This window comes from Sorex fumeus, unplaced genomic scaffold (genome assembly GCF_029834395.1).
Source record: "Sorex fumeus unplaced genomic scaffold, SorFum_2.1 ptg000130l, whole genome shotgun sequence".
Classification (NCBI taxonomy): domain Eukaryota; kingdom Metazoa; phylum Chordata; class Mammalia; order Eulipotyphla; family Soricidae; genus Sorex; species Sorex fumeus.
In genome coordinates this window covers 7,584,839-7,609,872 of record NW_026606187.1, presented here as the reverse complement: position 1 = coordinate 7,609,872, position 25,034 = coordinate 7,584,839, and the positions used below count along the sequence as shown (strand labels likewise).

General features: G+C 50.7%; 1 protein-coding gene across 1 annotated transcript; it reads left to right on the top strand.

The window, feature by feature from the left end:
• The first annotated feature begins 487 nt into the window (after positions 1-487).
• ACSM5 (acyl-CoA synthetase medium chain family member 5) lies at positions 488-25,034 on the top strand. Its single transcript, XM_056138876.1, has 14 exons — positions 488-557; positions 2,207-2,422; positions 4,520-4,730; positions 11,547-11,754; positions 14,128-14,271; positions 14,788-14,941; positions 15,641-15,720; positions 16,929-17,052; positions 17,911-17,991; positions 18,128-18,229; positions 20,297-20,424; positions 20,536-20,635; positions 23,967-24,086; positions 24,573-25,034. The coding sequence occupies exons 2-14, from the start codon at positions 2,222-2,224 to the stop codon at positions 24,654-24,656; spliced, it is 1,737 nt and encodes a 578-aa protein (XP_055994851.1). The 5' UTR covers positions 488-557; positions 2,207-2,221; the 3' UTR covers positions 24,657-25,034.

Below are 25,034 nucleotides of genomic sequence, written 5' to 3'. Positions count from 1 at the left end.
ACATGACCTCCTGGGGCGGTGCAGTCAGGACCCCCATCCAAAGGGAGAAGAGCCCCTTCACCTCCCAGAGGAGCCCCTGCCCTTGGTGGCCTGCTGGTCAGCCCCCCCCCCAGCCCTATATCCCTCTGTCCCTGTGGGAGTGGGCGGGAAGGGGTCAGGATCTCAGTCGCCCTGCTCCTGTGGAGTCTTTCTGCAAGAACAGGCTGCTTGTTCACTCTTCAGGAAGGAGAAGGAGGCGAGGGGAGCCCACCCACACCCAGCCAGCTGCTGGTGGGGTCGGGGCTAGCCTCCAGCAGCTAGCTGTGTGCGGAGGAAGGGAGGGGAGCTGTGGCACGCCTCTGGCAGGCTGGGAGTGTGGGAGACTCGGGTGAAACACGTGTCTGCCGTGGCCTCGGGCTCTGCCCCCGGGGCTGTGTGTGGGTGCAAAGTTCCCAGGGGTGGGAGGCGGTGTGGTAAACAATCTTTGCCTGACTCCAGACCGTTTCCGGGGACTGAACCTGCAGCTTCCGTCAGAGCAGCACCAGCAACCCCTCGGCCGTTCCCTGTTTCAGAACAAGGTAACGTGGCTAAAGGCCCTGGGCCCCAGGGTCAGTCTTCCCTGGGGTCAGCCTTCCCTCAAGCTGGCTGATTTGTGATCTGAGCAGGGAGCTGGGTCTCCAGGGGCCTTGGGACCCGGAGGGGAGGCCTGGGGACATCTGATTATTGGCTGCGGAATGGGGGTGGGAATTGGCAGGAGGGAAGCCTGCTTAGGGGTCCCTGCTCCCGCTGAGTCTTGAATCTCACTTCCAGGATTGATAAAATGCCGAAAGTAGCTCTTACCACCCAGGACTGTTCTTGGCACTGAAGAAAATTGCCTCTAGGAGGCGGACGTTTCCCTTGCATGTGGCCAACCTGGGTTCGATCCCCGGCATCCCATCTGGTTCCCCGAACACCGCCAGGAGTGATCCCTGAGTACAGAACCAGGACTTAACCCCTGAGCATCGCCGCGTGTGACCCCCCCCAAAAAAAATTCTCTCTAGAAAGTTCTTTCCAACTGCTGGCGCATTTGAAGGCTCCAAGCGCTCCAGTTCAAACGGCCGTTTTATTTCTTGCTTCCTTGGGATTGTTGCGCTTTGTCTGAATACCTTTAGGACGCTTAGCACCCAAGTAGCCCCATCAGTAGAGAGAAGAATAAACAAACCCTCATCATCCCATCGTCAGCTGTCAAAGATACAGAGGTGCACCCTGCTCCCTATGCAGCTGAATCTCCCAAACATTTTAAGGAGGGAAAGAAGTCAGACCCAAAAAAAAAAAAAAAAGAGCAAAGAGCAGGTTTTCAAACCAGCCTGTGCTTTCTGAAGAGACCCTTCGAAAGTGTTCTTGGAGGGGAAGATGAATGGTATATGAACACCAGGGAACTTGCCAGGGCAACAGGAATGTTCTGGAACCTTAGAGCTGCTAGCATGAGAATCTGAGAGGGGCAAAGGAGACAGGAGGATAATGCTGGGGCTCCTGACTTGCGGGCGGTGGGCAGAGTGTAGCAGTATCCAAGGATCCAACTAGGCTAGGGATAATAATAATGAATGGTGGGAAAATAATAATGAATGGCGGGGACCTGGAGCACTGGGTGGGGGTGAGGGGAGTAACTGCACATCCATAAATGCTGAAACATTTGGGGAGAGCCGTCCTCAGTGGTGCTCAGGGCTGACTCCCGGCTCTGTGCTCAGGAATCACTCCTGACAGGGGGACCCTCAGGGAGATGGGGATCGAAACTGGGTCAACCACGTGGAAGACAAGCGTCCTCCCCACTGGACTATTGCTCTCCCCGGCCCCTCTTTTTTTTTTTGATAATTAAAAACTTTTTTTGAAGTACCCCATACTGGGTCCTGGGGGGGTCTACCCTGCACTGCTCCAACTGTTCGTGCCCAGGGGGTGTCCCATGTCCGAAGATGGTGGCTGGGTGGGGAAATGCAGCTTGAGCCAGGGGTTTCTGACCTCATATGGACCAATGCTGAACTCAGAACCCACTGTGTCACGAATCTGACACCATGTGCCTGGGGTCCATTTCTTGGCAAAAAGGGGGAACACTTTGGCAAAGACCAGGCTGGGCATTCTCTCCCATGTCAGACCAATGGGCAGTGGTCACCCTGGGGTGGCCCCAGACGTTGCCTTACTCTCCCCGATGGCCCAGGATCGGGGTGACGTTCTCTCCTCTCTTTGGTGACAGGCAGCAGGCAGCCTCATGGGACTCTGGCTGAGAGGCCTGGCCAGCCAGGCCCTGAGGAGTGCCCGGGGACTGTGCAGGCCTCCGGGCCAGCCACCCCCTCTTGCCGTGCCGCAGGTGGTGGGCCCCTGGGAAGCCATCAGCCTGGGCATGCAGCCCGTGCCAGAGTACTTCAACTTTGCCGGTGACATCCTGGACACGTGGACTCAGCTGGAGAAGGTGACAGTCCCTGTGTCCTGGCCTCCATCTGGGGCATTGGGGGTGGGGGGGGGGGGGCTCTGAGCGCCACCGCTGACATTAAAAGCCACACAGTGGCTGATTGACACCGAGATTCTGCAGATTCTAAAATTCTAGGTTGTCTGGGTTCACGCCCCACGGGGAGACATTAGGGCCACATATGTGACCATGGAGCTGTCTCGGGACTCCTGCAGTTCCCGCTTGGGACTTCCATGCCTGAGTCCCTGTCATAGAGTTTTTTTTTTCTCCTGCAGGGTTCCCTTTCCAACACTTGTATTGAATGACAAAAAAGGTACTGGGCTGGAGTGATAGTACAGCGGGAAGGGCGTTTGATTCCCAGCATCCCTGAGTAATTCCTGAGTGCAGAGCCAGGAGTAACTAACCCCTGTGCATTGCTGGGTGTGATGCAAAAAAAAAAAAGAAAGAAAGAAAGAAAAAGAATGTGCTGCTTTGCTGTTACTATGTCTTTAACACATTGACACTGGCGCATACCACTAGTGGCTCCTACTTGGATGGATCTGAATTAACACAAATCCCAGCAGCACCATTGTCAACATTCAACCTCTCGCTCACCTGCACTTGCTCCCACACACACACACACACACACACACACACCTGCTGGTGCTCAGGAGTCACCCCCCGTGGTGCTTGGGGGACCATGCAACACCAGGGATTGAACCCGGGGCTCAGCCCTGTCTGCTATTTCCCTGGCCTGACTGTTTTTGCCAGGTCCCAGATCCAGGCAGAAGGGTCGAAGAGACCCTTTGGGTTTCTTTGGGTGTCTCTGTGGCTACTTCCTCCTCAGTCGTCCCCTTCCTTATGTCCCTGCCTCTGAGTTATGTTCATCTGTCATTTGTGTTCAGTGACCCTAACATTCTGTTTCTAGTGGGGTAACAGCACATTTCTTTCAAAAGACACTTCTTTGTTCCTTGGAAGAAGAGGTTGGATGGGAAAAATACTGTTAGAATAACAGTTTGTGCCAAATTGATCTTCATGTAACCTTTATTGTATCTGCAAAGATTTTTTGTTCTCTTTTTTCTCCCTTCTATTATCTTTGAGGCATTTTTTTCTTTTCTTTCCTTTTTCTTTTGGTGTTCAGGGATTACCCCTGGCTTTGCATTAGGGACATTAGGGATCACTCCTAGCAGGGCTCAGGGACCATATGGGATACCAGAGATCGATTCTGGGTAGACAAGGCAAGTGCCCTGTCCACTATACTATCTCTCTGGCCTCTTGTTGTTGTTGTTGTTGTTGTTTGGTTGGTTTGGGGCCACACCCAGTTGTGCTCAGGGCTGACTCTTGGGTCTTTGCTCGGGGATCACTCCTGACATGACTCAAGGGACCACATAGGGTGCTGGGGATCAAACCTGGGTTGGCTGCGTGCAAGCCAAGAACCCTGTACTGTCTCTTGAGCCCTACAAAGATTTTTTTTGACTTAAGTAGCACTTCACAACTGTAGCACTGTCCTCCCATAGTTCATTGATTTGCTCGAGCGGGCATCAGTAACGTCTCACAACAAACTGGGAGACTTGTTGTTACTGTTTTTGGCATATCGAATAAGTAAAGGTCTATTTATTTGACTGAAGATTGGGGTGCAAGAGTCCACAAGAAGTGCTCAGGAGGCCCAAAGGCCACTCCTGGAGATGGTCCGCCACATAGTTTCAATGCCCAGGCCTGGAATTTCACTGCAGTTGGCACAGAGGTGTGGGAGACCCCCAGGATCACACCCAGCAGTGTTTGGGGGTGCAGGTAGGGCTAGGGTTAAAGCTCAGAAGTGGGGTATAACTCTGCAAACATGGGGCCCAGTTTGGTCCCTGGTACTACTGGGTTCCTCCCCCATCACTGCCGGGTGACCTGCTCTGATACTGCCAGTCTGAGCTGTGCCATGAGCTTGGGTCCTAACACTGAATTGTCTGAGCAGTGGGCTGAGTCCCGCTGGGCGTGGCCCCTGACGGGCCCTCTGAGCGCTGCCTGGGAGACCTTCATCCCCTAAATCCATCAAGATGATCAACAACAAGAGCCAAAGCAAGATTCCCAGCCGACGGTTCTGACCTCTTTCCCGCTAACGTTGCCCTCCAGGCTGGACATCGGTCCCAGACGCCTGCGTTCTGGTGGGTGGACAGCCAGGGAGCAGAGGTCAAGTGGAGCTTCGAGGAGCTGGGGGCACAGTCCAGGAAGGCAGCCAATGTGCTGGGGGGCGTGTGTGGCCTGCAGCCCGGGGACCGGATGATGCTGGTGCTGCCGAGGGTTCCTGAGTGGTGGCTGCTCAGCGTGGCTTGCATGCGGACAGGTGAGTCAGCAGGACGGAGACTGCACCCCCCGCACCGTCCCTCCCTCCCCCACCCCGTGTGCTACTACTTAACCCCTGGAGCACCCTTCTCCATTTCTGGAACTTTCTAGCGTGGGAACATGGTCTGCCCTCTTCCTGTCGTGTTTATAGAATAACTCACCTGATAGTTTGATGCTTCCAGAAAGAATGTTTGAGGGCCAGAGCAACGGGACAACACGTAGGGTGCTTGCCTTGCACACCGCCGACCCAGGTTCGATCCTCAGCTCCCCACATGGTTCCCTGAGCCTGCCAGGAGCAGTTCCTGAGTGCAGAGCCTGGCGTAGGCAGTAGAACATTGCCGGGGTGTGGCCCCAAAACAGACAAAAGAAGTTTGACAGGGTCTGGAGTGATAGCAGAGTGGGTAGGGCATTTGCCTTGCAAGTGGCCAACCCAGGTTCGATTTCCAGCATCCCATATGGTCCCTCGATCACCGCCAGGAGTGATTCCTGAGTGCATGAACCAGGAGTCAGCCCTGTGCATCACCGGGTGTGACCCAAAAAGCAAAAAAAAAAAAAAGAAAAAAGTTTGAAAAATAGAGGGCCACAAATTCACACCAGGGAATGAATATTTCGAGGCAAACTTTGTGTATCTGTTTGGTTTTTGGTTTGGGGCCACACCCAGCAGTGTTCAGGGATTATTCCTGGATCTCTGCTCCAGAGGGGCTCCTGGCCATGCGGGAGGGGTGGGACTGTGTGGCACAGGAAGCTCATGTCTCCTGCACTGTTTCTGTAGCTCCTAGGAAAAAAGTTTTGCAAATGTTTTACCCAAAGAGGGAAGGGAGCTTTATATATATTTTATATATATGTATATATATACATATATATGCAGGAATTACTCCTGGTGGTGCTCAGGGTACCATATGAGATGCTGGGAATTGAACCCGAGTCGGCCGCATGCCAGGCAAATGCCCTACCCACTATGCTATCTCTCCACAGGGGGTAGGGCACTTGCCTTGCAAGCAGCCAACATGGCTGACCCGAGTTTGATTCCTCCGCCCCTCTCAGAGAGCCCGGCAAGCTACCGAGAGTATCTCGCCCGCACGGCAGAGCTTGGCAAGCTCCCCGTGGCGTATTCGATATGCCAAACACAGTAACAACCAAGTCTCACAATGGAGATGTTACTGGGTCCACTCGATAAAATCGATGAACAACGGGAGGACAAGACAGGACAGATATATATATATATATATATATATATATATATATATATATATATTAGCACAGGGTAGGGTGCTTGCCTTGCATGCGGTCGACTCCGGCTGAGGCCGGTTTGATTCCTCCACCCCTCTTGGAGAGCCCGGCAAGCTACCAAGAGTATAGCTCCCGCACGGCAAAGCCTGGCAAGCTAACCAGGATGTATTTGATATGCCGAAAACAGTAACAAGTCTCACAATGGACTTGATGCCCACTCGAACAAATCGATGAACAATGGGAGGACAGTGCAGTGCCACACACATATATTGAATTGAGTCACTGTGAGATACACAGTTAAAAGCTGGTCATAGTTGCATTGCAGTCATACGGTGTTCAAACACCCACCCCTGCACCAGTCCACATTCCCCACCAGTGTTCCCAGTTTCCTTCCCACCCCCTCCCCTAGTCTGCCTCTATGGCAGGCACTTTCCTTCTCTCTCTCTCTCTCTCTCTCTCTCTCTCTCTCTCTCTCTCTCTCTCTCTCTCTCTCTCTCTCTCCCTCCTTCCCTCCCTCCCTCTTTACCTCCCTCCCTTCCTCTCACCTTTGGGGCATTATAGTTTGCAATACAGGTACTGAGATGTTATCATGTTTGTATCATGTTTGTTCCTTTACCTGTTTTCAGCCCAAAATTCTTATCCCAAGTGATCATTTCCAACTCTCTTTGTCTTAATGGTTCCTTCTCTATCCCAATTCCTTTCTCCCCCAGTCCTTGAGGCAGGCTTCCAACCATGGACCAATCCTCCTGACCTTCGTTTCTACTGTTCTTGGGTACCGGTCTCATATAATTTTTTTTATATATATACCACAAATGAGTCCAACCTTTCTATGTGTATCCCTTTCCTTCTGATTCATTTCACTCAGCATGATATTCTCCATATCCATCCATTTATAAAGCAAATTTCATGACTTCATTTTTCCTAACAGCTGCGTAATATTCCATTTGCGTAGATGTATTTATTTACATATCAAATCACAAATCATCCTGTTATTCGTCAATTGCCTCAAGCAGGCCCCAGTAACGTCTCCTTCATCCTAGCCCTGAGATTATATTCAAGGCTCTTTAGGAGAATGAGACCCATCATTGTTACTGGTATTTGGCATATTGGGTACGCCACGGGGAGTTTGCCAGACTCTGCCATGTGGGCAGGCTACATTCGGTAGCCTGCCAGTTTGTCCAAAGTAGGAATGAGATAATGAGATGTCATAATAAGATGTCACGCGGCCGCATTTGTGGTCGCGCGGTTCCAGGAGCTGGTTTTTATCGTCTCTGAGTCTTGGCCATTGATGGGATTACACGGCGCCAGGGGGCCAGTTGGTGGGTGTGACCCCCGCCTACTGGAATTTGAAGGATCTGGGTGGAAGATGCTCGGCCCCGATCCAAGTAGGCTTGGAGATCTCGGCCCCAGAACCCGCGTGGCTTTGTCCCTCTGCCAGTACCTTCATGTGTGCAGAGAGTGGTCTCAGCATGGTGGTGGCTGGTCCTGGAGGTCTTCGGCTGCCGGAGCCCTGGTCGGGGCGGGGAGGAAAGCTCAACCCGCTCCCCTCCAAGGGGCCCGGCGAGGACAGCCAGGCGCGGGGGCAGGAGACTGCACTGTTCTCTTCCGGGAGCTGGTTTTAACCTATTCACATATATTTTTGCAAAATAGGAATGAGCACCATTAGAAGACTTCTGTTCCGGGTTAAAAAAAAATAGGCTTGGGGGTGATTTCTCTTATTCTGCCTTGACACATAAGGTTCATTTAAGTGAGGTCAAGGTGAGGAAGCTCCATACCCTTCCCCGCCAACTCTGAGACCAGCACCACATGATCAGTCTTCACTATTGGGGGTCCTCTCAGTCTGCCCCTCCTGCTCCTAATTCTCCAATTCTCTCCTTCCCCCATTCTTTCATGCCCAAATAAAATAACTAAGCAATCACCATTTTTTGACAACCCACTAGAATGACTCCATAAATCACCCAATAAAGCACTGTAGCACTGTCCTCCCATTGTTCATTGATTTGCTCGAGCAGGCACCAGTAACATCTCACAACAAATTGGGAGACTTGTTACTGTTTTTGGCATATCAAATATGTCACGGGTAGCTTGCCAGGCTTTGCTGTGTGGGCTAGATAATCTCGATAGCTTGCCAGGCTCTCCGAGAGGGGCAGAGGAATTGAACTCGAATCGGTTTCATGCAAGGCAAATGCCCTAACCACTGTGCTATCGCTCCAGTCTAATGTTATACACTATCACTATCACTATCACTATCACCCCGTTGTTCATCCATTCACTTGAGCGGGCCCAGTAACGTCTCCATTCGTCCCTGTCACATGCTAGTGTAGCCCAATGACATATTGGGGGCTCCTTCAGGATCAGGGGAATGAGGACCATTCATTGTTACTGTTTATGACATATTGAGTATGCCACAGTTAGCTTGTCAAGCTCTGCCGTGCGGGCAGAATACTCTCGGTAGCTTGCCGGGCTCTCTGAGAGGGAAGCTTTTGGGGCAGCCTCTAATCACCTTTACAGGTGTTCCTAGTCAGGCGGGTATGATACTCTCAGTAGCCTGCCAGGTTCTCTGAGAGTGAGAACTAGAGAATAAGAGGTCGTGCGGCCGCAAATGCGGCTGCATGCTTCTAGGAGCTTGGTTTTAGAGTCTCTGGATCCTGGCCGTTGATAGTAGCTAGACAGTTACATGGCAGTTGGTGGGTGCAACTGTCTAGCTACTGGAAGGTGGGGGAGCTGGGTGGAGGAGGCCCAGTCCCGAACCGAGCAGGCTTGGAGATCTCAGCCCCGGGTCCCGCACACCTGGGTTCCTCTGCTGGTTCCTCCTCCAAGCGTGTGGAGAGTGGTCTCAGCATGGCTTTGGCTGGGTCCCAGAGGTCGTCAGCTGTTGGGGTTCTGCTCAGGGCAAAAAGGGAAACTCAATCCGCCCTCCTCCATGGGGCTCTGGTGAGGACAGCCAAGCACGGGGTCAGGAGACTCTGCCTTGTTCTCTTCCAAGAGCTTGGTTTTTACAAATAAAGTAATATCCAAAATAGTAATAATTGAAAAACTTTTGCCTTATAGTCTTGCAGAATTTCCTTAAAACTGGTTTGGGTAATTTCATAGTCACCAATGTTCAAGTTGCTCAGTATCTCTAAAATTAAGTCTTTTTAATTTCCATAAAATTTTGTCATAGCCAGAATAATGTAACTCTTTAAAATGTTATACAATGGTGGTAGGGCGTTTGCCTTGCACACAGCCAGCCCAGCCGAGCCGGGTTTGATTCCTCCGCCCCTCTCGGAGAGCCTGGCAAGCTACTGAGAGTATTCAATATGCCAAACACAGTAACAAGAAGTCTCACAATGGAGACGTTACTGGGCCCACTTGAGCAAATTGATAAACAACGGGAGGATAGACAGACAGACAGTAAATTATTGTGCATCCATGTAATAAAATTGCATTCAACTAATTCTTAAAGATTGATTAGAAAAAAAAATATATACATATATATACACATAAAATCTAACAGTAATAATAGAGAAGTATTGTCACTGCCACTGTCCTACCATTGTTCATTGATTTGCTCGCGCGAGCCCAGTAACGTCTCCATTGTGACAACTGCTACCGTGTTTGGCATATCGAACACGTCACGGGTAGCTTGCCAGGCTTTGCTGTGCTGGCGAGATACTCTTGGTAGCTTGCCAGGGTCTCCGAGAGGGGCGGAAGAGTCAAACTTGGGTCAGCCATGTTGGCCACTTGCAAGGCAAAGGTCCCACCTGCTGTGCTATTGCTCCAACTCAGAGCAGCATTAATGCAAGTATAAAGGGAGTGTATATTTCCAACTCAAGACTTTTTAAGTCACCCAAGTTGAAGTTATATACTTACTGGCTCACATCTTCCACCTTTACAAAAGGTTTTTTCAGTCTACCTGTTCTTTCTTTCTGTGTGCCAATACTTATTCTTTTCCCCACATCATAGAGCAATTAAAAAAAACCCATATGACCATATTGAGGCCAGTACCCGAGTGGTCACTCAGCTGCGCCCCCACATCCTCACATTCTCCCCACCTGCACCTACACTTGTCCTCCCGTCCCTGCTCTCGTGGACAGCCCCCACTGTCCCCATGTACCAAGTGTTACTGCCGGAGTTCTAGTCCTGGGCACTGGAGTTGAGCAAGAACTGGCATCTTGGCCTATGTGGAAGTGTTCACTTCCTGTCCGCCCTCGTGGCTGGCGGGGAGGGCTGGCCTGCTGGATTCTCTTTCTCCTCCGAGGCCCCAGTAGCAGACTCCATGGAGAGCTTGAGACCCTCATTGGAGAGTCCAGTGCCCCTGACTTCCCCTCCTCACCCCAGGGATGGGGAGCACTTGGAGTCCCCGAGAGGGGCTTCAGTTGAGGTGCTGTTGGCTCCTGGAGACTCCCCACTGGTATTCCTTCCCCCGCTGCATCCTCGAGTGAACCATCGCCAACACTGTGTGTGCCACCTTCAGTCTGAACAGAGACCTGCACATAGGGGTGGCCCTAGGATGTGAGCATGACCTTCGGGACCACCATGGACACTCTGAATGTCTTGCTGCGTGGAGCGGCCATTGCAGCTCGGCATCACTGGAGCCTCGTGGCCCTGGGTCCATCCTTCCATTTACTTGAGCATAAATAAAAGGGAGCGAAGGTAAAGGCAGCTGCCTTCCTGAGGCACCAGGTCTGCCTCAGCTTCTCTCTTTGTTCCCTTTTTTGGAGAAAGGGGGTCTCTTCAGCAATGCTGGGACCACCAGGGCTATCCCCAGTGATATTCAGGAGCCCAGGGGGTCTTGGAGATCAAACTCAGGGCCCTGTGCCTGCCAGCCATGCGTTTCAGTCCTTTGAGCTGACGCTGGGTGCTTATTTATTTATTAATCTTTAAAATAGGGATCACAGCATTGTCCTTGCTGGGTGGTAAGAATTCAAAGCAGCCTGCATGCTGCCTTGTTTGTCCTGGAGGAGACAAACGCTCCCCACGGAGGTCCTGGCTGTCACCCTGGCCTCTCTTTTCGCCGGCAGATGTCTCACGACTCTCTCCAACTACCAACCACGCCTTGCTCCGGTTTCTTTTTCTTTTTTTTCTTTTTGCGATTTTTATACATTTGATTTTCAGAAAGTAGTTCACAATAGGTCATTATAGATAATATTCAAACACCCACCCAAGCAGGGAGCATCTTCCCACCACAATAAGAGGGAAGAATGTGAAGGTTGTTGTATTTCATTCTGGGCCATTTAAGCCTGTACATAAGAGAATACAAGCAAGTGTGTTAAAACCAAACACACGTGTGCTACTTTAGGGTCATCAGTCGGCTAGCGTATAAGAGGCTGTGCGCTCCAGGGAATACTGCATTGCTCTTTTCCGGGAGCTTTATTTTATAGTCTCTGGATTTTAGCCGTTGATGAGATTACAAGGCACCATAGGGTGGCGGGGTGGGGGAGGGGCAGTCTGTGGGTGTGACTGCCACGCTACTGGAAAACCGGGGTAGAGGAGACCCAGTCCCGATCTGGCCTTGCTCCGGTTTCGGGGGTAAGTGGAGGCTGGCCCCGTTCAGAAGGGCTTTTCCCTGTGGCTCCCTGCCCCACAACCCTGTCTGTATTTTCAGGGCTTGTCATCATACCAGGCATCTCCCAGCTGACCGAGAAGGATCTCAAGTACCGGCTGCAGGCATCCAAGGCCAAGGCCATAGTCACCAGCGACTCCCTGGCGTCCCGGGTGGACGCCATCAGCGCCGACTGCCCGTCACTGAGCACCAAGCTGCTGGTGTCGGCCAGCGACCGGCCAGGCTGGAGGAACTTCAGGGAGCTGCTGAGGTGAGGAGTGGGGATGTGGCAGCAAATGGGGCAAGACGATTCCCCTTTGAGTAAGCAGGGAGTCGGGGGCGCTGCGGGGGGGCAGGTCCAGAGTAAGGCTGACTGTGGCGGGCGAGTAGGTGGACGCGTCATTCTGTGAGCCCCCACTCGGCCAGCACAGGATGCCCGCCGTCAGCCTGGCTGGGCTTTGGGCTCGGAGCCAGGGGTCATTGCACTGCCATTTGCCCACATTGAGGAAGTGCCCAGCTGCTTTGAGAACCTTTGAGCAGATGGCCTGCCACTCACCGGAGGACAGTGGCACGTACTGAGTGCTGGGTGTTGGCTAGACTTGGATGCGGTGAGACTTGGCTTTCAGTCATGCCACAGAGATGTAAGGCAGGTGGATATATTTGGATGAGCATGAGATTTAATTATCTGCATTTCATCCTTGAAACTAAAACACTAACTCTCTCAATGACTCTGTAAGCCAGTTCCACCACGGAGAAAACAGATGGGGAGACATAACATATCTCGGCGGAGGTATCCCAGGGCAAGGCTGGAGCCAGACTAGAGCTCTAGTTGAGGAGACTTTGTTCTTACTGGCGCCAGAACCTAAAAAAAGGGGGGGGGGGGGCAGGGGTAGAAGTCAGTGGGAGAGCACGGGCTTTACATATGTGAGGCTCTGGGTTCAATCCCCAGCACCATCTGCACTCCCCAATTAATCAAAAGGGAACTTCTCAGAACCTCTGCCGTGAAATCACAAATCTCTATCCCAGGGATGAGCTGCATCAGATTCACCTGAGGGTGCTTTAAATCTTGATCCTAACGTCCCTGGTGGGGACCAGTCCAACCAGGTGTATCTGATAAAGACCACACCGGTGGTCTGTGTTTCAAGGCCTGCCCAGGTGATTTTGCTACGTGGCCAGGTTGCCGTGACCCTCACCAGCCAGAAGGTATAGAAGATGAAAATCACTGGACTAGACCCTGAGACTCTGCTCTGGGGCTTTGAGCACTGAGGATCTCAAAACCAGACCAAACCAACCACCCGTGGCCGTTCTCTGGAATTTGGGTTTCTTTTTCACCAGGCTGAAACCCAGGGAATAGTATTTCCCTGAAACATTAACCAAGCAACCCAGCCAGGGCAGAGACTTGGTGTACTGGAAAATGCTTCAGTTTACAGAATCTCTGGAATTGCCTCAATCTTAAGCCTCAGTGAGCAGCTTCAACGCCGAGAATTAAAGGGAGGGAAGGGCACGGCCTGAGACACAGAAGTTTGGACATAAGTGTGTGTGTGTCTGTGTGTGTGTGTGTGTGTGTGCGCAAGTATGTATGTGTGTGTGTGTGTGTGTGTGTGTGTGTGTGTGTGTGTGTGTTTGACCAGAAAGTTCTCATGCGCTGGCCAAAGGACATGGGACTCTTGGAAATGAGTCACTGAGCCATTCAATTTCCCTCTCTGGAGAAGGCTGCATTGAAGGGATGGTATGATGCGAGTGGGTGCTCCCCTGTGATGCTTCCCACATAGTATAGATCCAAACGGCAGCTGGCATTGCTATTCTGAGCCTCCTGGATGCTAAGAGTATTTCTCCTGCCGGTCATACCACCTAATTTTTTATATTTAATTTTTATTAGTGAAACACCATGAGGTACAGTTGTAGACTTACAAGTTTTTGTGCTTGGGTTTCAATTATACAATGATCGAGTACCCATCCCTCCACCAGTGCCCATTCTCCACCACCAATGATCCCAGTATCCCTTCCACCCCCCATCACCCCCCCATCCCACCCCGCCTCTGTGGCATGGCATTCCCTTTTGTTCTCTCTCTCCTTTTGGGTGCTGTGGTTTGCAAAAGAGGCATTGAGTGGCAATCATGTTTGGTCTATAGTCTACTTTCAGCATGCTTCTCCCATCCTGGGAAGATCCTCCCAGCACCCTTTATTTGGTGCTCCCTTCTCTATCTGAGCTCCCCTTTCCCCTAGCATGTATGGCTGGCCTTTGAGCCATGGAGTGAACCTCCTGGTACTTATCTCTGCTATTCTTTGGTGTTAGTCTCCTATTTTCTTCCTTTATGTTCCCCAGATGAAGGCAATCTTTCTATGTCTATCCCTCTCTTTCTCATTCATTTCACTTAGCATGATACTTTCCATGTAGTACCACTTGTATGTAAATTTCATGATTTCGTCTTTTCTAACAGCTACATAGTACTCCATTGTGTAGATGTACCAAAGTTCTTTAACCAGTCATCTGTTCTCGGGCACTCGGGTTTTTTCCAGATTTTGGCTATTGTGAACAGTGCAGCAATGAACATAGAAGTGCAGATGTCATTTCGACTATACTTTTTTGCCTCTCCAGGATATATTCCCATGAGATGCCACCTAATATTTCTGTCTTTCACAGGGAGGCCTCCACAGAGCATGACTGCGTGAGGACCAAAAGCCGTGATCCCCTGGCCATCTACTTCACAAGTGGCACGACAGGGTCCCCCAAGATGGTCGAGCACTCCCAGGCCAGCTATGGCCTGGGTTTTGTGGCCAGCGGAAGGTACCAGCGGACAGTTTGTTTGTTGAATGGATCTGGGGAACCAGAGGAGGCGAGTGAGCTGAAGGAGTGTGAGTGAGGAGGATGCCTGTATCTTTTTGTATTGAGATTGTTCATTCCTGGTGGAACTTTCCCAGAAGGCTGTCTCATCCTTGAAAGTCCCATCCTTGAAATGGGATCAGGGGCTGGAGAGAGAGCACATGGGTACAACACTCACCTTGCATGTGGCTTACCTGGGCTCGCTCCCCCATCCTCTATAATGGTCCCCAGCCCTGCCAGGAGGGATCCCTGAGCATAGAACCAGGAGTAAGCCCTGAGCCCCACTGGCTGTGCCATCCAGAAAATCCTCTATTCTTGCAGAGACAAAGGGTCAGTGTGTGGTTATTGCACAAATTCAACAAGCACAAGGAGTAACCAACATGGGCAAAGTTTCAGATGAGGGGCCATGGAGATGGCTCTCCGTGTTCCGTGAAGGTGGTTACTTTGCTAGAAGCTCTGGCTTTCTTTTCTTTTTGGCAGGCGGTGGGTGGCCTTGACGGAATCAGACATATTCTGGAACACCACCGACACGGGCTGGGTGAAAGCAGCCTGGACCCTCTTCTCTGCCTGGCCTCACGGGGCTTGCATTTTTGTTCATGAGCTACCCCGAGTGGACGCCAAGGTGATCCTGAAGGTCAGAGCCAAAAATTCTCTTTCCATGGGGGTATCAATAGGTCTATGGGATAGATCTTCTGAATCTGGAGCAGAAAAGGCATGGGCCGGTAGGTGTGAGGCTTCTCGGAACTGCTTTTAACCAAGAAGCTTCTGGAGTGGGACCCTCCTTAATTCAGTGGCCTGCAGGGATGCCACAAGCATCCCCGACTCTGCATATCACCCCCTACCCATGGACTAGTGCGTCCTTGGCATGTTCCTTGGCATGTCCTTGGCATGTTCCTTTCCTTATGCGTGGATGGTGCTCCATGAACATCCTCATCCGGGTCCTGAGAGCCCACTGTTCATCCTGCTTGGCATGAGTGTCCCCTAATCCTAGAGTGGACTCCTGTTCAGCTCTCTGGAGTTTCTGATAATTGATGACCCCAAGGAAGGCCCTTCTTGCTCCCCTCTCTCTCTTTAGCATGGAGGTCAGCTGGGTCCTGGGGCGGCTGGCTGCAGGGCCTGTGCCCTCTGCCAGCTCCAACTTCCACCCCACATCTTCAACCTGCTGCGTGCTCTTGGGTCTTGCTCTCCCACATGTCAGATAAAAGGGATCAGCTACTCCCATAGTTGGCATGAGAATTAAACAGGGACGGGCACGTAGAAGATCATGAACATGTACTGATGACACTCACCACTATCAAATCTACCATCATCATCACTTGCCCTTTCTCTTCAGACTCTCTCCAGATTCCCGATCACCACCCTCTGCTGTGTGCCCACCCTCTTCCGGCTGCTTGTGCAGGAGGATCTGAGCAGGTAGAGCTCACCTGTCTGAGCCCCGTGTGTTAACAGGTGCCTGCATGCTTACCAGGGATGGCTCCCTCCAAAGAGCATTGACTGGAGGAGCTGCTGGGCTCTGTAGTGAAGGGAGAGCCTACAGGAACTGTGGACTCTGATATGTATCTTCACCTTCTGGGATCTCCTAGTCATGGGGAGTCATTGTTCCCTCTCTCCTAACCCCCGCGGTAGCTGGCCATGAAGCTGGCCACTCTGGGAATGTGTTCTGACCAGATTGTCTTAGGGTGAATTTCCTAACATGTCAAATTTTTATCCCATTCATTGATCTGGTCTCTATCTCTCTATAACGATTTGGGCCAAAATCAGACTCAGAATAATTTTGAGTTCAAGTTTAAAATCAGACTCAGAATAATTTTGAGTTCAATTTTGAGTTCAATTTTGAGTTCAATTTTGAGTTCAATTTTGGACAAACTTGCAGGCTATCGAATGTAGCCTGCCCACAGGGCAGAGTCTGGCAAACTCCCCGTGGCGTACCAAATATGCCAAATACCAGTAACAATGATGGGTCTCATTCTCCTAAAGAGCCGTGAATATAATCTCAGGGCTAGGATGAAAGAGACGTTACTGGGGCCTGCTCGAGGCAATCGACGATTAACAGGATGATGAAATGAAATGAAAATTTTGAGTTCAATAATATCGAAGTCCAAAGATATTTGGTGACGCTCTTGTTCAAAGGTACTCGAGCCAAAGGAAAACTGGTTGAGCAGTTTTCCACCTTTCTAAGAATTTGTTAAGTAAAAGGGAAGCTTGGCAAAATATTTAATACTGATAGACTATTTTGGCCCACTTGTCAAAAAGGAAGGGTCACAGAAGGCTACTTCCCAATGTTTAGCCATTTCATCAACTGCTCTTCTTCACCCAGTTAGCTATAGCAACCAATTTCATCAGTATCAGTTTGCTTCCATTTCAATTATTTTGACCAGTTCCCCCAGAACTCCTCATTTCTGTGAGAATGGCTCCGTGAGGATTAGATTTGGTTCCAGAGTCAGCTAGGATTGCTTCTGTCCATCAGCACCAGGAACATGTCGATTGAGTCGGAGATGGTTAATCAACTATTTATCAAACCAGAGGTTTCTAGAGACTGATGCCTGGTGCCAGGGGCGGGTGCAGGGAAGAAATGGGAGTGGCCCTCTGGCATGGGCAGCCTGGTTTTTCTCGGAGTGAAGGTACCAGTTCCTGAGCCTAAGGCACTGTTTGACGGGGGGAGAAGCCCTCAACCCTGATGTTCGGCAGAAGTGGAAGAGCCAGACAGGGTTGGAGCTACATGAAGGCTACGGTCAATCAGAAACGGTGAGTGTGGTGATGCCCAGCCCTAGTCACCTCTGTTTGAGCCCTGCCCACGGGGAGGGGAGTAGATCCCAGAACTTTCCATCTCAGATTTGCTTTTGGCTTAACGGCTCTTTCAAGTCATTTTGTCATGACTCCATTAAACAATTCTCATGGCCACGGTTGGTTCGTCTCTGCCAGGAAGGCCCAGATCTGGCCACAGTCTGTGGTTCTGGACAGTTTTCTCCAGCCACTGAAGCAGAGGTGGGACAACCTGAGTCTTGGCTTAGGGACACAGGAAGTTCTCTACTGTGGGCATGCGTTTGAGTGTTTGATGAATGCTTGCTGGTGAAAGAAAAGAAGCAAAAAAAGGAAAGAAGGGACTAGCAGAATGGAGAAAGGCAGGGGAGAATGAAGAAATGAAAAGGGAGGGAGGGAGGGAGGGAGGGAGGGAGGGAGGGAGGGAGGGAGGAAGCAAAAGAAGGCAGATTGGGGCTGGAAGACATGCAGTTGACCCAGCACTGTATATGGTCCCAAACACCACCCAGAGCACAGAGCCAGGAGGAAGCCCTGGGTGGAGCCAAATGGGGTTAAAAAAAAGAAGAAAAAGAAAAGAAAACAAACAGAAGAAGGGAAGAAGAGAGCAAGAAAAAAGAAAAAGGAAGGAAGGAAGGGAGGGAGGGAGGGAGGGAGGGAGGAAGAAAGGAAGGAAGGAAGGAAGGAAGGAAGGAAGGAAGGAAGGAAGGAAGGAAGGAAGGAAGGACACAAGAAGGGAGAGAAAGCAAGAGAGGGCAGCAGAAGAGGAGAGTTTGAAGGCAGAGTGCAAGAGGGAAGAGAAGGAGGTGCCCAGACTCCTCCTCCCCAGCACCCCTTTCTTTCCAGGTTGTAATCTGCGCAAATGCCAGGGGCACCCCTATCAAGTCGGGCTCCATGGGGACAGCGGCCCCACCCTATGATGTGCAGGTAGGCAGCCTCTCCGAGCGTGGCAACAGTTGGTTCAAAGAGGAGAGCAAAAGGCAAGTTCCCCTGAGCAGCCCCCCACTCAGGGGCTGGCCGGACGCTGCAGACCTCCTAATCCGGCCTGGCATCTCTCCGCCAGGTGGTGGACGACGAGGGCCACATCCTACCTCCAGGAGAGGAGGGGAACGTGGCCGTCCGCGTCCGGCCCACCCGGCCCTTCTGTTTCTTCAACTGCTATGTGGTGAGTGTGGGAGGGGCCATGACACGTTATCAGGAAGAGTGCCGACCACCATTCAGTGGTCCCAAGGGTTTAACCAACTGACGTTCATTCTGTCCAGAGTTCAATCTGTCCAGTTTCCTGAGGTTGAGCTTCAGTTCCCCAGGGTTCACAAAGGTGAGACTTCCAGCCTCAACAGGCCAGCTTCTCATAAGTTCTTTATTTTTTCCTTTTTTTTTTCTTTTTGGGTCATACCCAGTGATGCACAGGGGTTACTCCTGGCTCTGCAGTCATGAATTACTCCTGGCAGTGCTCAGGGGACTCTATAGGATGCTGGGAATCGAACCCAGGTCAACCGCGTGCAAGGCAAATGCCGTACCTGCTGTGTTATCGCTCCGGCCCCCTCTCATTAGTTTTTTTTTTCCTTTTTGGGTCACACCTGGCAATGCTCAGGGGTTACTCCTGGCTCATGCACTCAGGAATTGCTCCTGGCAGTGCTCGGGGGACCATATGGGATGCTGGGAATTGAACCCGTGTCGGCCATGTTGGCTGCGTGCAAGGAAAACGCCCTACCCGCTGTGCTGTCACTCCAGCCCCTCATTAGTTCTTTAGAAAGGCTTTTCCTATGCTTGACCCTTTGTTCTTTCATAAACATTTTGTTTTATCTGATTCTCTTTCTGTTGACTTTTGTGGCTTTGTTGTATAATAGAATTGCAGTGGTAGGACAGTGGATAGCTCTTAACCTTACACATGGCCAATCCAGCTTTATTCCCTGACATTCTACATGGTACCCCCAGCCCGCTAGGAGTGGTCTCTGAGTACAGAGTCAGGATTGGGTGCTGAGCACAGCCATATGTGCTCCCCCCCCCAAGAAAACAAACAAACAAACAAAAATAATACCCATACCAGCAGAATTCCAGAATTGTCAGGGTATAGCTTAACACCCTAAACCAGTATAGGACTTACTGCTTACCCTACCAAAATCCCAGCACCTGCATGTAAATTCTAGAATCAACTTGTCCACAGGAAGTTGTTAGCTTTTAAATTTGAAGTTATAAAGTAAATTAGATTATTTGGGGCCTGCTAGGAGGGGTGGTTGGGAAAATGGGAACAAAGGGGGGGACAGTGACAGTTGGTGATGGGATTGGGAACAAATGCCTATAACAGATGCATCATAGATAACTTTGTAAACCACGGTGTTTAAATAAAGTGGGAAAAAGGAAAAAAATGAAATTACCCCTGGTGGTGCTTGGAGGACCATATGGGATGTTGGGGATGGAGCCTGGGTCAGCTGTGTCTATTGTCTATTGATTAATTGGGGAGATAAACATCTTTATGAAATTTTCATCCTTTTCATTTATTTCTATCTTCCCATCATGCTCTGTCGTTTTACAGTTTCTGTTTACACATCTCACAGCTCTTTCGTTAGCTTTATTTTCAGATATTAACAGCGTATCTTTTTCTCTCTCTTCTGAGAAAGCATTTTGTAAACTGAGTTGTAGCTTAACTCACAGTAAAATGTGCCTTTATGACTAATGTACCCACCTAGCCATCACCATGACAGTCAAGACAGACAACACAACTATCCCTCCCCAAAACATTTGCTTGTGCCTCTCTGCAATTAATTCCCAGGCCCCAGACTGGTCCTAAATCAGGTACATGTTTAAGGAATACTTTTTCCTTCCTCCCAATCAAAAGAAGGAAGCACTGTAGCACTGTCCTCCCGTTGTTCATCGATTTGCTCAAGCGGGCACCAGTAACGTCTCCATTGTGAGACTTGTTGTTACTGTCTTTGGCATATCAAATACACCACAGGGATCTTGTGAGGCTCTGCCGTGCAGGTGGGATACTCTCGGTAGCTTGCCGGGCTCTCCAAGAGGGATGGAGGAATCGAACCCGGGTCGGCCACGTGCAAGGCAAATGTCCGCTGTGCTATTACTCCAGCTCTCGAAGAAAATCAGGGGAAATTCACACCTAATGTCCATCAGGGAATTCAGTGGCAGCTGCTGGAATTCCTGATGTGGATCCCGACTTCTTGGGGCTGTTCAGCTCTTGCTGACCAAGGGGTGCGGGCACTGCCTTCCCGTGCAGGGCAACCCTGAGAAGACAGCAGAGTCAGAACGAGGAGACTTCTACATCACAGGGGACCGAGCCCACAAGGATGAGGATGGTTACTTTTGGTTCCTGGGCAGGAATGACGACGTGATCAACTCGTCCAGGTCACACTGTCTGCTCCTTCCTTCTTCCCCCTCTGATGACTCCTGGGACTGAGTGGTGGGGAGTGAGGAAGGGAGAGGGGATTCACTGGAAAGTTTGCTTTCCTTTTTCAGCTACCGGATTGGGCCTGTGGAAGTGGAAAGCGCCCTGGCAGAGCACCCAGCAGTCCTGGAGTCGGCTGTCGTCAGCAGCCCAGACCCCGTCCGGGGAGAGGTAACTAGTGCCACCAAGATCTTTTTTTTTTTTTAATTTTTGTACTTTTCTTGAATTTTTAAAATTTATTTTATTGAATCACCATGGGGGCTAGAGCGATAGCACAGTGATAGGGCGTTTGCCTTGCACACAGCCAACATGGCCGACCCGAGTTCGATTCCTCCGCCCCTCTCAGAGAGCCCGGCAAGCTACCAAGAGTATCTCACCCGCACGGCAGAGCCTGGCAAGCTACCCATGAAGTATTTGATATGCCAAACACAGTAACAACAAAGTCTCCAATGGAGACGTTACTGGGCCCGCTCGAGCAAATCAATGAACAACGGGAGGACAGTGACAGTGACAGTGAATCACCATGAGATAAAGTTACAAGCTTTCATGTTTGAGTTAAAGTAAAGTAAAGGCCCTCCCGTTGATCATCGATTTGCTCGAGCGGGCCCAGTAACGTCTCCATTGGAGACTTTGTTGTTACTGTGTTTGGCATATCGAATACATCACGGGGAGCTTGCCAGGCTCTGCCGTGCGGGCGAGATACTCTCGGTAGCTTGCCGGGCTCTCTGAGAGGGGCGGAGGAATCGAACTCGGGTCGGCCATGTTGGCTATGTGCAAGGCAAACGCCCTACCACTGTGCTATCGTTCCAGCCCATGTTTGAGTTACAGTCATACAATGATCAAACACCCATCTCTCCACCAGCTCACATTCCCCACCATCAATATCCCCAATATACTCCCTTTTCCACCTTCTTCCTGCCTCCATGGCAGACAATTTCCCCCATTCTCTCTCTCTACTTTGGGGCATTATGGTTTGCAACACAGATACCAAGAGGCCACACGTTTGGTCCTTTATCTACTTTCAGCACACATCTCCCATCCCCACCTATCCTTCCAACCATCATTTTCTTAGTGATCCCTTCTCTATTCCAGCTGCTTTCTCCCCCCAGCTCATGAGGCAGGCTTCCAACTATGGAGCAATAGTCCTGGCCCTTCTGTCTACTGTCCTTGGGTGTCAATCTCATGCATTAACATACACCTCAGAGACCTGGGCCCTATGAAAAAGGATGAGAACGTTATTCAGGTCTCCCAAAGAGGAATCCAAAGAGCTGTGCTTGGAGTATCATGCTTCACTCAAGTGAGAGAAAAAATCTGGAATTCTGACCTCCGTCAACAATCGAGAATCAAGGATGCTGTCTCGTTTGCCAAGGCATCAAAAATCAGATGTGCTGGACACGTAAAGAGATTTGGAGATGACCGCTGGACTAGAGCCATTACTGACTGGATTCCACAGGACGTCAAAAGATCACGTGGCCGCCCACCTACGAGATGGTCAGACTTCTTTGTCAAGACCCTGAACAATCGGTTTGAGACTCTTCGTGTTCCTAGAATGAGCAGATGCCATTGGGCTACACTAGCACGCGACAGGGATGAATGGAGATGTTACTGGTGCCCGCTTGAGCAAATCGATGAGTAACGGGATGTCAAGTGATCAAGTGATGCTCTACAAATGAATGCAGTCCTTCTATGTCTGTCTCTCCTTCTGACTCATTTCACTTGGCAGCCACCAAGATCCTTGACTCCTGCTTCTGTACCTCTCTGCTCTCGGCAGAGCAAGCTGGCTGGCCTGTGTAGCTTACCCGCTTACAGGTCCCACAGAGTCTGAAGTATTACCATTGGATACACATGCCATCCGATTAGACATCACCCTTTGGTGTTTTCAGCTCTACTCTCTAGAGAGACAGGCTGAGAAGACGTCAATCCGTTGGAAACCAGTGTTGGGTCCGAAAGAGACTGGTTCTGGGGCAGGAGTTCAGAGGCAGGGCCCTGTCATTCTTCTTGTCCAGTGGAACGTCATTTTCTGCTCATGGGTGAGGATAGAGCAAGTCCCTGAATCATGGCTGCTGGGGCCTCTAACCAGGGGAGAATCGAGCTGACAGAATAAGGATCCAAACTTAATAGACCATCTCAGAAAGCTCTGTTGGCAAGGGATGCCAGCTCTTCGATGAGAGAAAGGATCTTCCTGCTCCGGGCTGCTCCTGGAAATCTAACAACATCCTCAACTTGAACCCAGTTCCCTTTGAAGTTAGTACAACATCTGGGGCTAGAGCAATAGCATAGCTGGTAAGGCGTTTGCCTTGCACCCGGCCAAACTGGGTTCGATTCCCAGCATCCCATAGGGTCCCCTGAGCATTGCTAGGAGTAATGCCTGAGTGCAGAGCCAGAAGTAACCCTTGTGCATCGCCAGGTGTGACCCAAAAAGAAAAAAAAAGCTAGTACAACAACAGACTGCATCCCCATTAGCACTAGGACCAGATGCATTATTCTCAGTGACTTTGGACCCCAGAGAACTGAGAATGGGGTCCTCTGGGGTTCTTACCCAACAAGGTTATATTTCTAGATCTCAAGGCAGACTGGGTGACTCCAAGTAACTGGGGCTGTAGTGTAAGAAATCTTGTTCTTTTAAATGTTAATGTTTAATTAAATCACCATGAGATAACACGGTTAGAAAACTGTTTGGGAAATCACTTTTAACCAGAAACCCCTCCCCTCCACCCCTCCCTCTCCCTCATTCCATCCCATCTTCGTGCTGGAGAAATCACAGCAGGAAGCATGTTTAATGAAGCACCGAGGTGATCACAAGTGCCTGCATGCTCCAAGTTAACCCACGGACTCTGCTCAGAACAGGGTGAGCACTCACACACAGTTTGAGGTGTCAGCAGCAAAAGCAAACTCTTCCTGATGACCAATTGGTCTGAACAGGAGATGATAGAGACAGACCACCCCCCCCCACCTTCACAACACACACCTCACTTTTCCAACCTGCGAGAGCACACAAGGATAGTGATCCCCCTACACACACACATACACACACACACACACACACAGCTGCATGTTGCAAATTGAGCTGTGCGGGACAAAGAAGAAGCGTGAATGCTCCTTCCTATCAGAAACTTGTTCTCCTGTGCCCAAGTTTCCGGCTAGGAAAATGTAAACAGGGCAAGATGCCACAGGGGAAGCTGTGCCACAATACTTGTTGGTGGCCCCATAGGAAGACCCCCAAGTCTCGAAATGGCCCACGACCCTCATGATCCACCTTTCCCACCACTGCCTGTTCAGATCCCAGCCACCTATGTGCCTCATCAGTAAATCCTGGATGTCGGGGCCCATAGGAGGGGGGAAGGAAACAGTTTTCCCAAAGAACTTGCCTCTTTGGAGACTCATCTCCAAGGAGATGCTTTGCGGCAGCCAGACCTATTTTCCTGCAGTTCCTACTGGGCAGGAAGGCAGAGTTGCTTGCAGAGTTTTAAGCTTTTGTTTCTTCTCTGTGGCTTATTCGCAGGTAGTTAAGGCATTCGTTGTCCTCTCTCCAGCCTTCTCCTCTCATGACCCAGAGAAACTAACCCGGGATCTGCAGGAGCATGTGAAGAGGGTGACAGCACCTTACAAGTACCCCAGGAAGGTAAATGTCTGCAGGGTCAGGGGCATGGTGAGCAAACAAGGACACCCTTCCTGGGAGAAGTCTCTAGAGAGATGAGATGCCAGTCACACTGGCTACTGCTTTAGTCTGTTCTTCCTGCTCCTTCGCGGGGCCTTTCCTCCAAAGCACACTTGGTTTAGACTCTAGAAAGTGACTGTAAGCCAGGAACGGTGCCACTCAGAGGTACATCATCTGCCTTACAAGTGGGAGGTAGAGAGTCCGATCTTCAGCACGCATGCGCACACACACACACACACACACACACACACACACACACACACACACACCTAGGTGGGTGCTGGGAAGCCTTGGGCATATTCTGGGCTCCAGACTCTAGTCACCTCAGTTGTCGCTGTTCGAAGAAAGCCAGGAATCAGAGAAGTGATTTCCAGCAAACAGGAAAGCATCAGAGTCAAGTCTTTCTGGGAACTCCTAACATCCAAGTGATTTTTGTTTTGTGGTTCTTAGGTGGCCTTTGTTTCAGAGCTACCGAAGACGGTTTCTGGAAAGATCCAAAGAAGCAAACTGAGAAACCAGGAATGGGGCAGATGAGCAGTGACCCCTACAAGACCCCTCAGCGTGAGAAGCTTCCAAGAGCCCCCCATTAGCCAGACTTGCGGCATCATCCCCTCAACCCACTGCTACCAGAGGTTCTCCAGTTCTTCTAGAATCCCAGATGGTTCGGGAAGGGGGCAGAATGCTGCAGTCACAGAGGGCAGAGCCCCACCAAGGCTGGCAAAGGTTTGATGGTTGAGTTGGGGTTCCTGCCCCCACTTCACATTTCAGGAGGCCTCCCTGGCAGTGGCCTACTGGTCCTCCTGCTCCAGTGCTCTCTGCCAGGTCTCCTGTGACAGGGGACCTCAATCACTGCCGGGGGACAGGGGGGATGACCTCTTGGTCTTTATTTTATAAAGTCATTTGGCAATCCTA

Bases quoted from the DNA above. Each gene is read 5' to 3' on its own strand.
- ACSM5 (XM_056138876.1), top strand. From the start codon at position 2,222: ATGGGACTCTGGCTGAGAGGCCTGGCCAGCCAGGCCCTGAGGAGTGCC. The intron at 14,942-15,640 runs GTCAGAGCCAAA...CTTTCTCTTCAG, and splicing joins ACGCCAAGGTGATCCTGAAG to ACTCTCTCCAGATTCCCGAT. The intron at 20,425-20,535 runs GTCACACTGTCT...TTCCTTTTTCAG, and splicing joins GACGTGATCAACTCGTCCAG to CTACCGGATTGGGCCTGTGG.